Genomic DNA, 14,277 nt, shown 5'->3' with positions numbered 1-14,277 from the left:
ACAGGAGAGCCATTAAAGTTTAAAGTTGGAAAAAATATCATAACAAAAAAACTTCTCCAGCTATTTGAATAGCTTAATTAAATTTCAGTTAAAACATCGAATTGTTGATGCGAAATAAAATGGACTTATAAATTAAACCAAATAGACTTTGACCCCTCAATACATATTTCCCATTTTAATGTAAAAACTATTAACTATTAAAACTATGCTAACAGCTGTATTTATATGTATATCAGCAAAAACAGTAAACGGAGAAGAGCCAAATTTTTTTATGATACTTAGACCTAAACTTTAAACTTTTTGTTTAAAATTACAACTCGGTAATTTTATTACTTGTTGTAAAAAAGTAAGACATTTTCAGTTTTCTCAACAGACGTATATTTTAATTTAGACGTAATTTAATATATTTTTTAAACTTATAATAATTCATTCATCATCGTTATTAACTGGAATAACATTTTCTTCACTCTCAGCACTTTCCGTGTGTTCCAGTAATTCTCCTAGCACTTTGTCAATCCAAAGTCGACTATATGATACCTGGAAAAACAACACATTTTATCACACATCACACATCTATAATGATAAAGTTAAAATATTGAAAGTAGCGGAGACAATATAGCAACTCCCGGGTGCGGCTGGAGCCAATGTTTGCAAAAACCGCTATGGACTGCGTCCACAACCTGCTTCTACTACCGTTAGGAGGCAGTGCGCGTTCTTGCATGCAGAAGACGTGCCAGCTCTAGTGGCTTCGTAGTACAGTGTCGGGGTATATATATATTTTTTTTTTATTGCCTAGATGTGTGGACGAGCTCACAGCCCACCTGGTGTTAAGTAACCCATAGACATCTACAACGTACATGCGCCACACACCTTGAGATATAAGTTCTAAGGTCTCAGTATAGTTACAACGGCTGCCCCACCCTTCAAACCGAAACGCATTACTGCTTCAAGGCAGAAATAGGCGGGGCGGTGGTACCTACCCGTGCGGACTCACAAGAGGTCCTACCCCACCAGTAATTACGCAAATTATAATTTTGCGGGTTTGATTTTTATTACACGATGTTATTCCTTCACCGTGGAAGTCAATCGTGAACAATTGTCAAGTACGTATTTCATTAGAAAAATTGGTACCCGCCTGCGGGATTCGAACACCGTTGCATCGCTATTTACGAATGCACCGGACGTCTTATCCTTTAGGCCACGACGACTTCAAATATCGTATATGTGCAGTTGAGCAAGTTATAATCTGAAAGTGTGTCTATGTTTTTATGTTTCTGTTTTTCCGGTGGCTTGGAAAAATAAATATTTTATTACATAAATATTAATAGATAAGTCGCGCTATCTGTCTCGACTAATGTAATAAATTCGGGACAAAGACCTGAATTGCTCTAACAATAATAAAATTGCGGTTTAGTGTTGGCATAAACCTTGGCATAAACTCCTGGTTTGGATTTGGCTGCACATTCCTCGGTGCCGGAAAATAACGCGATACCGAACAGCGTCCCTGCTCGGTTTATGCCGTTGAAGTGTACCGCCGGGTCGCCTATGTCGCCCTGGTGTCAACAACAAAAATAACTGTGGTTTTCAACAATTTTATTTTAAATTACATACAAAAAATACAAATTGTAGAACCATGAAAAAATAATGAAGTAAACATTAGAAGTATATTAATTTATCACGGATAAGTTGCCAGTTAAGTTGATGGTACATCTAGAATAACGATAGAAATTATTTCTATTTCATATTCTGGTGTGACGCTCGTACGTTACAATCTCACAGGGCGGGGTAGCAAAGCTGGTCGTTGTGATATAACATGAACATGTAACTCCACGGAGATCTTGCGATGTCATTGTTGCCAGTGTCGAGTATATACTTCTTTACTGGTGGTAGGACCTCTTGTGAGTCCGCGCGGGTGCGTACCACCACCCTGCCTATTTCTACCGTGAAGCAGTAATGCGTTTCGGTATGAAGGGTGGGGCAGCCGTTGTAAGTATACTTGAGACCTTAGAACTTTTATCTCAAGGCGGGTGGCGCATTTACGTTGTGGATGTCTATGGGCTCCAGTAACCACTTAACACCAGGTCAACACCAGCGCAGCGTCAATAGTCTATGTATGTAATACATTAATCCACTCTTTACTCGTCCAACAAATCCCACTGCCCCATTGGGTAGGGAAATTGTCACCGAGGCAACTAGGTCTCCTCCTGTCAGGGTTTTTTATAATTGCTTAGTTTGGTGGACGAGCTCACAGCCCACCTGGTGTTAAGTGGTTACTTGAGCCCATAGACATCTACAGCGTAAGTGCCGCCACCCCCCTTGAGATATGAGTTCTAAGGTCTCAGTATAGTTAAACGGCTGCCCCACCGAACCGAAACGTTTCCGGTAGAAATAGGCGGGGTGAAGGGTACCTACACGCGCGGACTCACAAGAGATTCTACCACCAGTAAGTAACTACGCAAATTATAATTTTGCGGGTTTCATTTTTGTTACACAATGTTATTCCTTCACCCCGGAACTCAATCGTGAACATTTGGTAAGTACGTATTTCGTTAAACATTTTGAATCCGCTTGGGGGATTCGAACACCGGTGCATCGCTTGATACGAGTGCACCGGACGTATTAGGCCACGACAACGCCGCGGCGCCGATGACCGCTGGAGAGGAGTGAAATTATGTTGATTTATTTAAAATTGTAATCCATGATGAAATTTATCGCGAGAATGTCCACCGGCTTCATTCCACTTTCACAGATGTCAAACTATTGATAGGCCACCATCATTCCACGTTTAAACTTGAATAAACAGAACATAACAAAGTAAAAACATTCCACACCGCCACAAAGTATGTATCTATACACTAGTAAAGCTGATGTACTTTTTTTTTCCTCCATTCAACGATTGTGGATATCACCGGGCCCTTTTTATTCTAATTAACACATTCACTCCAGTTCTCTCTTTCCTGTCTCTCGCACTTATATGTTTCATACTGTTTCTTTCTTGCATTCATCATCTTTCTTTCTAAGCCGGGTGGGACTCCCGCTAACTTAACCTGTTAGTGTAAGCTGATGTACTTACAGCACAGAGTGCAACTCCCGTAACGACGCTCTGCAGACACATGTTGTCGTGCTGCAGCAGGTAGTCGTTGCCGTACAGCAGGCGGCACTCGGCGCGGGACGTCTCGCGAACTATCATCCGCCTCAATTCCTGGTTCTCACCTTCTCGGATTTGACCGGATTTCTGCATTACAAAACATATATCAGATAATGAAAAAACAACGTTAATAATAAATTTATTAGGTATCTTTTGTTCTTAGTTCTGTGTGTTTTGTTTACTGTCAAATATTCCTGTTATCTTTGTTTTGGTGTCCATCGCGAGCGCGGAAAGGCTGGATGCTGTCCTTTGTCCCGGTTGGAGGGAGAGGACGGCTGTATTAAATAATAATTGAGATCCAAGACGCGTGTCTATGGGCTCCGATAAAAACACCACGTGGACTACGAGCTGCTCTGCTCTTTGTGCAACTTACCACGGATCCGAAACCGGTAACAACAGTTTCACCAAACTTCAACGGTAGATCGGCATCAGGTTCGGGTAACGGTACGGCTTGCATGCGGCTGTTAGCAGCTATCGGAAGATTCACCTGAAAATACCAGGAACGCAGAATTTACGCAGAGGCTTGTAGCCAATCGGTCTGAATAATGAGAAATACTTATCAAGAAACTTTCGAGCGAGGTTTCGATTTCTCAAAATAACAAATGTCGTCCACAGTAAACTATAAATCTAGATGGTATGATTTAGGGTTCATGTTCAATTGCTGTTAAAATTCTACGTTGGGCTCCAGTAGCCACTTAACACCAGGTGGGCTATGAGCTCGTCCACTCATGAAAGCAATAAAAAAAATTGCCGATTTGTATTGAAAAATTGAAATTGGTTTTTTTTTTATTCATCAAATTAGTAAAATTCGGTTAATGAATTTATTTAGCCTGGCACCTCTGAGTGTTTTCGTACTCTAGTCGTACTAGGGCAGCATGAAAGCGAAGAGACGTTGACATTTTTGTTAGGTAAGGTTTAGAGTTCAATGACAAATGTTAAAAAAACTTTGTATAAAAATTTTATTATTAGAATTCCTAAATAGTTTTCATAATTAACATATTTTATTTAATTAAGAGTTTCAAGAGTTTTACTATAAGCCCCTTAAAATAAAACACGGCAATTTATCACAACTGATTCATGTTAAAACACAATTAGTTTGGCTTAGTGGGTCGCCACATTCGTATCTTTACGAGTTAAGCCCAATACAATATTTCATACAAAAACAAAACATATTGTTATGTATATTATACATACATAAAATGTAAATTAAACAAAATCTGATATAACATTATGATTTGATTTGAAATTATAAGAAAAGACTAATTTACGTATAACAATATGTTATTTTATTTTATTTATTTTTTCTTTTTATTGCTTAGATGGGTGGACGAGCTCACGGCTCACCTGGTTTTAAGTGGTTACCGGAGCCCATAGACATCTACAACGTAAATGTCGCCACCCACCTTGAGATATGAGTTCTAAGGTCTCAGTATAGTTACAACGGCAGCCCTACCCTTCAAAACGAAACGCATTACTGCTTCACGGCAGAAATAGGCGGGGTGGTGGTACCTACCCGTGCAGTAAGGCCCGACCAGCGAATGATCCCTACATATTCAATCGCAGGGGTGTGTACATGGCTTCGGTTCTGATTATTATTCATCAGACTGAGACCCACCGCGCGACCAGCAGTACCTACACTAGAACTATCAGTACAGTAGTCGGTATAAACTAATTATTTTATGGAATGTAGTACCTAAGCGGTACGAAAGCAGTTATACCTATTTATGTATGGCAGTCCACAGTTGTGAATAGACGCGAATGTCATCGATTTGAAACAAATCAAAGCCTCAATTACGAATAAAGCTTCGCCAGTACATAGTTCTATTTGCGTGTGATCAATTATAAAGACTTACTTTAACCATAGCGAGGTTATGTTCTGGATAGTACTGGTCGACCCTGTAGTCCGGGTGTCTCCGCACGTCCAGCACCGACAGGATCCGACCCCCGAAGTCTCTGAACACTGATCCCATGCGGACCGACACCTCGTCTTTTGTAACACTTCAAATTTTAATTATTCTCAACTTTTGCTGAATTACAAAACAATTTATAAAAACTATAAAGAGAGTGGATGGTAACAAGCTTACGTGGAATTGTAAATAGGACGTGCCTAATCATAAGTATATATGTATGTCGCATGTTCGCGTATAAAAACACATCGAGTACATTGACTCGGGCCAGAGCAAGAGCAATTGTTATTGTAAGAATTATAGCGGTGACACGCAGATACATAAAGTATTTTATAACAAGTTTATTTAAACAAGTTTACTTAAACATCTATTCATTGTAACAAGTTTATTTAAACATCTATTCATTGTTTAACTTTTATTTTGTTTCACCTTTATGCGCTGCGTCCTATCGCCGGCACTACAAGCAGGCGAAAGTGGCATTTTTTCGGGAGTCTTATAATCGCATTTCTGTGACTAATTTAGTTAAAAAAAAGAAGAGGGATTCTGTAATTTGAAGTAGCTTCTCGTTATGCGAATCGTTAGTCATCGAACTCTCCTTTGATAATCCGCAGTAAAGTGATATTGATGAAACTTACTAATCAAAGCATTGCGCGGCGGTCAGCACCCATTGCTTGCTGACGATGGCACCCCCGCACCAATGCTTGCCGTGCAACCTGCGAACGTCACTAAATTATACTGCCGTGATTTCATGCTAGCCTGGTACGGAAATATTGGTTTTTGATATTTATTTCTTCCATAACTATTTTGCATGTTTTTATTTATGTATGTATGTATAAAGTCCAAGACCAAGACCAAGTTAATTAATTAATTAATAAATTATAAACCTTACACTTCATATTTTTTAATTTCTCTTCTCTGTTCACTTTCTACATATATGTGATTTTGATTGTGGAAACATATTCGGTTATTGTTTTAGCTATTTTTTTTAATATTATTTATATATTATTTATATATTTGTATTGTACTGTTTGTTTCCCAAATAAATAAATAAATAAAATACTAATACAAATCAATTCAAAAATATAATTTTAATTTAATTACTTTACTCAATTATAAAATGAAAAATTAATAAGTATTTACCTAACAGAAACAGTGTACGGATAATCCTCCAGGCACACAAGGCCCGTCTCGGTGGTGAGCCTCTTCCTCCTCACGTGACTGAGGTCCTCCTCCATCTTCGGAGGAAATTCGCATTCTAACTCCGTTTTACTTGTCGATGCTGAAATATTGTTTATACAACGGCTATGATTTGACTCATTGATAAAAATTATTTAGTTTTAAAATGTTAGTTAGCTTCCCCATAACTTGTTGCATACAACTAGTTACAATTCTACGGGATTGATTTCGAAGAGCACGGACCCGCATGCCCTGGCCATTGCTGGCGTTAAGACCAGAAGCGTCCAACAGTACTAAGAGTGTATAGATCACTTCATCAAGCCTAGCCGGTTCGAACGAGAATGCATAAAAATTAAATACGGGCGTTGTGTGTATGTAAGATAACAAAAGTAATCCTTACCACAATTAACCAACGATCTAAAGTTTAATGTTAAAAATAAACTCAACAAATCTAATATGAACTTCATGTTGTTATAAAACTATGAGCAACTATTCTGATTTACTTATGTTTCCACTGAATCATGAGTGCATCGCGTAGTTCGATTGAATTAATTTAAAAACGAATAAAAATTGAGACTAAGCGTTTTTAAGTTGATTTTCCTTTGTTTTTAAAATGTAGGTGTTAACTTCTAAAATGAAGGTGTTAGCGAAGTATTGCGAAACAGAATTAAAATTCAACTTTTAGAACTGTTTTATTAACAAACACTATTGACTCTATTGTTCTAATACAACAGTAGGGCACAATTCAAAACACGCTGATGTAACAACAACATTGCTGAATTACAAACATTTATTCCATTTTTATGATGAATTAATTATTTAATCGACGGTTTCTGTTTAAGCTGTTAATATCGGAAACCTCCAAATACATTCCCTTTTTTATTACAAATAACCGTTTTGAAATACAGGTTTGAAATATTGAGTTCGGAAAAATAATAAATAGCTTATTCAGAGTATGCTCCATCTCTTGTAATTTATATTTTTAAAGTTTTCACTGCTATTATTAGGCCAGTCAAAGTCTTCTCTTTTTCCCAATTGCTCGGCGAATTGTTGTTGAGTTTGCGAATTATGTTTGTCCAACAACTCATACTTGTACGTTTGGTACATGAACAAAAATTTATTAAAATGGCCACCTTTTGCATAATTTGTACATATTAGTAGTATTGGTTTATCATCATAACGAAGAGCTCTGCAGCCGCGGATGGGCTCGGACCTGGGCGAGTAATACCCTCGGGGCCAATATCATTGACTTTACAAAATTGTTAATTTAAACATTGCGACGTTAATTTATTTGAAGTTTCAACGAACGGTTCTTGTTGTTCGGTTGTTCCAAGCAACAATTGATTTGAACTTTTCAACTCGCATGTTGAAATTCCAAAATGGCGTCGATGTGTTTTGTAACAAAAAGAATGAAAGCTTATCGTACCTATACAGCGTAGCCAGAATTTACCACGATAACAAGTTTTTTATTATTTTTACTAACTTCTACCATTGCAATAGGAACAATGAATGTATTCATTTAATGCTCTTGCTTATCTCCTCACGTTCAGCATGCCCTCTCAATTGAGAAAACTATTTAATTTGATACTGACCACCTTTATTATTGTAATGGTATCTTCAGATTCAGACTCACGAGAGGAACATAGCTCAGAAAACCAAGAATATAATGAAGTATTCAATCTCAGCTTAAAAGAAAAACCCAAGAGAACTAGGCAAGAGCAGCACCAGTGCTTTAATGCTGAAACTTCTTCTGAGAGTGAGTACCTATTCATAAAGATACCAGTTTGACTCAAACTGGTACTCGCCCTCAAGCTCGTATTAGGGAGTTCAACACTCATCCTATCCGTTAAGTACATGTATTTTCTAGAAGCTCATTTACAACCGTTTACTTATTACATTTATTATTAAACATGTATTTTCTACATGGATACCAAGTTTCAAGTCAATCGGATGCATGGTTCAGTAGTTATTACGGAACATCCGTAAAAACGACTGTAGATTGATATATTAGTAGTATAGATTACGTTCAGTTCTGGAGACGTCGCTGGTTGCTGCTACCAAAGATACATCTTCCACCTAGAGATGTTAAATAGTATGTTTTAATGAATTTTATAGATACTAAAATAAAATTATATTATATTGATCAACTTAATATTGAAACAATAAAAATTTAATTTTTTCCAGCTACGAATAAACCTCAGTGCGGTTACCAGGATCACATAAGTACCGAGAAGCGAGCTAAAGACGAAAGTACTTTAAGCAGATATCCTTTTTCCGCCTCTATACAAAGAAAGGGAGCACATTACGCTACAGGTGCTCTTCTTAACAAAATATGGATCCTGAGTTCAGCTGGAGAGTTTTATAAGTACGACCATTCTATAAACATAATAAAATAATTTAACTTGTGCAATTTTATAATCTGTATGTTTCAGTGTGAGGGAATCAATAAAATTATTTAAGGTGAGATTAGGCTCAAGTGATTGCAAAAGAGGCGGTGTTTTAATCCCAATAAAGGGTTTGGTGATTCACCCGTCTTACATTTTTGGTAAACCAAACTTCGACCTGGCAATGCTGAAAATAGCAGTCCCCGTTAATTATTCTCCAGCCATCAGGCCGGTCAGGCTATCGAAGGTCACAGCTAAACTCTTGGATGCCAACTTCCTAACGACCTATTGGCCTAGGATCATAGTGAGTATTCTTCAATTTACATATCATCACAACATACTCGCGGACGTCTGAACACTCCCTTCCCGCCGGCTCCAAGCGAGCTAATCTAGTATTTTTTTAAATAAAGATTATTGATATTCTTATAAAGCCAATAACTGACGTAATGTGTAAGAGCACGCGTACATAATATTAACCCACAGACACAGCCCACTCAGTGTCTTGCCGGATCTTCTCAGTGGGTCGCGATTCCGATCCGGTGCTAGATTCTACGAAGCACTGCTCTTGATACGGCTAGTGTTAGCTAGGTTGAGCCCGTGCGCTCACCTATCCGTCCGGGCGTAGCTGAAATAGGAATCTTGGGCTACCAACATACCTATTGTACATTTGTACATTGTACATTTATGGTTGGATTTTGTTTCTGTGCGGCGATCTTGTTGTTGAGGCGCACACAAAACCCGTTAGAAGTCAATAGTTACGTACATATTTGTTATCTTCCTGGGTCAAGTAAGACATACGCAAACTGAGAGTATTCTCAATTAATTTAATTCCGCAATTTTCAAGATAAAAGGTCGAACGATATCTCCGTCGGCGAGCGAGCGCACAAGGCCGAGCAGCATGAGGATGTCCACGCAGAGCACCGTACCCTGTGAGGACTGCGAGGAACTCATGGAGGAGCAGAACGAAACGCTCGGAGGAGACAGCTTTTGTCTGAAGCCGGTTGGCGGACACCACAGTGCTTGCAGCGTGAGACCACACTCTTAACTGTTTGTGATAATGTAAAAGTTATCAAATTTAACTTCTTTTTTTTTTACTGCCTATGCTGATAGCCTTGAGAGGCTATTTCAGCTTCGCCCTGACATGTAGGTGAGCTCACGGGGCTCAAACCGAAGTGTTGCTAACACTGGCCCTAGCAAGAGCAGTGCTTCGTAGAATCTACCACCGGATCGGAAACGCGACCCACTGAGAAGATCCAGCGAGAAACTCAGTGGGCTGTGTCTATGGGTTAATTCGCTCATTGAGCCCTTCGTCGCAAGAGACGGGTTCGACGGAGACGGTGGCCGGTTCTTGTGGTGCCTAAAAGCGCCGTTAATGGATCAGGAGGATCCGGAATGACGTGTTTTGGGCAAACTTTATGATCATGATATAAAATAACGACTTTTAAATTGATTTTTAATGCAAATTTTTTATTGACGATAAAATTTATCGATAGACTTTACTCGAAAATTGCAAGTACCTTCGAAGCTGGACGGTAATACATTGTTACATTATTAGTTGATGTTTTAATATTATGCTCATATTTTCAAGTCCGTTTAATAATATACTATTCTTTGTTCAGATAGTACTAGTTGAAATGATTATATCGTTTACCAATGTTTGTCCAGCCGGACGTCGGCGCGCCAGTTATTGCAAATGACGGACTTTGGGGCATCACGTCGGGATGGACGTCGAGGGACTGCGAGCGGAATGAAAGTCCCACAATAATAACACGCACCTCCTCGTCGGGCATGCGCGCCTGGTTAGACGAACAGCTGTTGGATACTTAAAAACTTTTCATAAATATTGGCAATTCTCCATAGACCTATATAGTAGGGACACGACATATTGTTCTATACGTACAATTGCTTATATAAATAGCACCCATTTTGAAGGCACACACATAAACATATATCTATCTCGTTCTTACTCAGCACTTTAACTCGCAGGAAAACAATATAACAGTATTTCAGTGCGTACATAAAATGAAACATGAATATACGTAAATGTCTCCGTCTCCGTCTAATGAGGCCGAAAATCCGCCATGTTTAGCGCGCCAAATGTCATTGTCACGTCAGTTCGGCCGTCTGTTTTGGGTTGTACATTATTTATTGACTTTGATATCGACTTAATATGATTGCTTATATAATTTTTCTTATTTTATCATGCTTAAAACATACAAAAATAATAATTAAAACATATTTTATAGGATCTCAAGAAAGCCGATGCCCCAAAACTATTATCTATATATATTTAAATTCATTATGGAGCCCTCATCCGAAAAATCGGACACCATTTTTCGGTCGGAATCTATTGATCATGACACTAATCATAAATACCTCTTTAAAATATGTCATCAAAACATATTTAGACATTCTGCTTAGATATTTCGGCAAAAAGGCTACCGACAAAATCTCTTCGGAACTATTTAAATAAAATAGTTTTATTCCGCAGTGAGTAAAACACTATTGTAAATTCGTTAAATATTTAATAATTAAGTGATTTTAGAGAGGAAGTCACAAAGAATGACGTTTGTAATTTTATTAACGAATAAATGTTCTGCAGGTGTTTTTTTTTATCAGGCGGTCCCTTGATAAGTTTAAAATTTGAATCACTCTCAAGCGAAAGTGATTCAAATGGTGCGGCGCACCTTCCTTGAGGTGCGCTGTGGTAGTGTGTTACGGACTTAAGAGTCAGCAAAACAATTAAAATATATTGTAATAGTCTAAGAAAAACACGTACTCAAAATACGATAACATTCAGCATCCTAGAAACGGGCAGATGGCACTGTACTACGCCATATCTTTATGTTTTGCGGCAAACGACAACTTTATAAAATCAGTGTAGCAAATTTTAAAAGTCGTCATATCGTTTACTTGGCAAATTTGAAGCACGAACTCGTCTTAGATTTCACATAATATCTAAATCACATCATCTTTGCACATAACAATATACTTACTTCCTATTAAAGTATAAATTCTACAAATACATTCATACTCAACAATATTTAAAATAAAATGAGCCAAGAACGTTTATCGATAAAACCTACTAACATTAAAATCTTCTGGGCAGCACTAAAACCGCCATGTTTTGTGGCCAGATGACGTCACAGTGGCACGAATTTTTTGTTGACGTTTCATTTCCATAGGTTTCCTACTTCAGTGCAATTCTCCCATTTATTTTTTAGACATTATGTATAACCCCATTATTTAGAAATTGTGTATAACCCCCGAAATTTCTTAAATAATTCTGTAATAAATGAGTCTTTGATTTCAACTAATTTAGTTGTACATATTATTTATTTTGGCTAATTGTAATTGTATTTTAGGATAAATTTAAACTATGTAATTAATTCATTGCTCGGCGTAATGTGAACGTCTGGCTACCACCACCCTGCTTATTTCTGCCACGAAGCAGCATGCGTTCAGATTTGAATTAATGGACAGCCGTTATGTTGTGTAAGTTGTATTTAGTTTGAGACTGACCTCATGCATGAAGGTGTGTGGTGGCAGTAACCCCTGTATCCCGAGGAAACCGCCAGCTATCTCTCTTTCTCTCACTCTTTATTTTTAAAGCCTTAAATTTAATAATAAAGTCACTACTCAAGAAAAGTCAGTAGCTGCATTGTGTTCGCAGAAAGAGAGCCACATCTTTTTTTCTCTCCCCGACTGTGTGGTGAGACTATTTACGATGGGGTGACCTTCCTTATTCTGTACTTGAAAAAGCCTTACTAAGCATCTCCTTGAAACTTCGTCTCATAAGTTTCTTATTTACATTTTCACGGCACGGTATTTACTTTGCAAACAATTATTATTTATAACAGGTTGACTATCACGTGTGGAGTCTTCGAGCATTGAGTCAATAACAATGTTAATAAACAGTTCGTATGAACGCGACCTCTTCTCTCTTATCAAAATAGACACTTAAATCTACGTTCTACTATTACGTCATAGTTCATACCGTTTGCGAAACAAATCCTTTTAAATATTTTTTTTATGTAAAAAATAAAATAAAATAAATTCATGTTGTTAAAGTGCTAGTTAGTAATTGGCTGGTAGTAGAATTTATACTTCAGACTTGAAATAGTAAAAAGCTAAATTAAGAAAAAATATCTGAGTCCGTTTATGTTGTCAGGTGAGCCAATGCAATTAGTTAGTCGCCTACTGCTTTCGAGATGACAATTATTTGTACACACGGACACGAGGCACTACGGATTAGTCCATTGAACGATGAAAGAACCAAAAAAATATCTGAAATTACGAGTATCTAAAGCGAAAATAGAGATATAATTTGTGATACTTTACCCTACCTTAAGATATAGTTAAAATGGCTACCCTTTTGTTGAATAGAAACTTCTAAACTATTAAATAAAATCTAACTAAGGATTGTCTGTGCTTGTGTGGTTGGTTCACACATAAGGTATGTCTATGAGCCCAAAATATGGGCATTTGAATGTCGCACGAGTGCGTGGCCTATTCGGCCACCGCACGTCTGTGACGTCACAACGCGAACACTGCCCACTCACCGTAAAACATGAGGCAAAGTCTTCTTTTAGTTTCTTCCTTAAAAAGATTTGAGCATACACGGACTGATCAGTGATCATTGTCGCTCATGGAAGTTAGCAATGTCAGGGGTACAGCTAAGCCGCTGAGGACTCTCCATAAACCACGTTAAAGGAAGACCATATCATAGAGCTCAGGAAACAGCCTAAACGGGAAGTCCTTCACGCTAGAAACGCTAAAACTAGGGAACGCTAGAAAAAAGAAGAAGTCTCATTGTCCGGAGAGAAGAGAAGGACTAAACCCAACACGCCTTTCGAATTAAGATTTTTCAGTAACATTTTACTCTTCCTTTTTTGCTGGTAAAATTGTTCAGCTAAATAACATTTACTTCAGTTAGTAATAGAAATATTTATTTATATTGAGATATGAGAAGCGCGCGGTTGCGTTGCACCGGGAAGCTATGTTTGCACGACGAGGTGAACGAAACCATCGAACAAATGTTATTTTAGATGATTGTGCTATACTCGATATCGCAGAACTATTCTCGGAATATTGTAGGGATGTCTGTGCGTTTTGATACTCATAACTAATTTAGATGTTACACGCGTTGTTAGCATTGCTATTCCAACAACGCTTAACAAATATTGAAGCCGTGTGCCGGCATACAGCAACGCTACCCTATCTCTTACCGTCCGTGTCCTAAAGACGACTTTAGGATTCAACGGAGACCTGGCAGTAGCATTCTCTTAGCATTATACTAGCGCACTGCGATCGCCAACCGACATAATATACTGATGGCAGAACGTAATGTACAACTCGACCAAGCTAAGTTTGCATCTCGCATTGATTACATCGCACTGCCGCTTAGGTGCGGTCTGAAAAAAGGATTCGCTATGCCTTTCAAACAAATGTTTGTTAGATTTTCCTTTGCATTTATTGTTTTTAACAATATATATTATACATAGGTGCACTAGGATATAGCGATATCGTGTTTTTGTCAAAACTGTCAAATATATTTTTTATAGAACTTAATTGGGCATTAGTACTTAGACGTGGCGAAGAACGTGAGATAGAGAGAGAGAGAATACACTTTATTGCACACCAAAACACAATTTACATTCAA

General features: G+C 37.9%; 2 protein-coding genes across 2 annotated transcripts; one reads left to right on the top strand and one right to left on the bottom strand.

Moving 5' to 3' along the window:
* Positions 1-354: 354 nt before the first annotated feature.
* On the bottom strand, positions 355-6,589 carry LOC114251289 (uncharacterized). The gene is made up of 7 exons (XM_028185499.2): positions 6,196-6,589; positions 5,691-5,768; positions 5,002-5,146; positions 3,522-3,635; positions 3,074-3,235; positions 1,428-1,553; positions 355-537 (listed from the first exon to the last, which is right to left on the bottom strand). Exons 1-7 carry the CDS (start codon positions 6,288-6,290, stop codon positions 427-429), a joined length of 831 nt encoding a protein of 276 aa, XP_028041300.2. The 5' UTR covers positions 6,291-6,589; the 3' UTR covers positions 355-426.
* Positions 6,590-7,223: 634 nt separating this feature from the next.
* On the top strand, positions 7,224-11,929 carry LOC114251305 (trypsin). Its single transcript, XM_028185519.2, has 5 exons — positions 7,224-7,987; positions 8,416-8,596; positions 8,664-8,919; positions 9,460-9,642; positions 10,281-11,929. Exons 1-5 carry the CDS (start codon positions 7,741-7,743, stop codon positions 10,440-10,442), a joined length of 1,029 nt encoding a protein of 342 aa, XP_028041320.2. The 5' UTR covers positions 7,224-7,740; the 3' UTR covers positions 10,443-11,929.
* The last annotated feature ends 2,348 nt before the right edge of the window (positions 11,930-14,277 follow it).

Source organism: Bombyx mandarina, chromosome 20 (genome assembly GCF_030267445.1).
Source record: "Bombyx mandarina strain Sakado chromosome 20, ASM3026744v2".
NCBI lineage: Eukaryota > Metazoa > Arthropoda > Insecta > Lepidoptera > Bombycidae > Bombyx > Bombyx mandarina.
Note: the sequence above shows the minus strand (reverse complement) of the source record. Positions and strands in the feature narration are given on the sequence as shown.

Coding starts and splice junctions, on each gene's coding strand:
- LOC114251305 (XM_028185519.2), top strand. CDS start 7,741: ATGTATTCATTTAATGCTCTTGCTTATCTCCTCACGTTCAGCATGCCC. Junction 7,988..8,415: donor TGCTGAAACTTCTTCTGAGA/GTGAGTACCTAT, acceptor AATTTTTTCCAG/CTACGAATAAACCTCAGTGC. Junction 8,920..9,459: donor CCTATTGGCCTAGGATCATA/GTGAGTATTCTT, acceptor GCAATTTTCAAG/ATAAAAGGTCGAACGATATC.
- LOC114251289 (XM_028185499.2), bottom strand. CDS start 6,290: ATGGAGGAGGACCTCAGTCACGTGAGGAGGAAGAGGCTCACCACCGAG. Junction 3,236..3,521: donor TTACCGGTTTCGGATCCGTG/GTAAGTTGCACA, acceptor TTTGTAATGCAG/AAATCCGGTCAAATCCGAGA. Junction 1,554..3,073: donor CGGGAGTTGCACTCTGTGCT/GTAAGTACATCA, acceptor TGTTGACACCAG/GGCGACATAGGCGACCCGGC.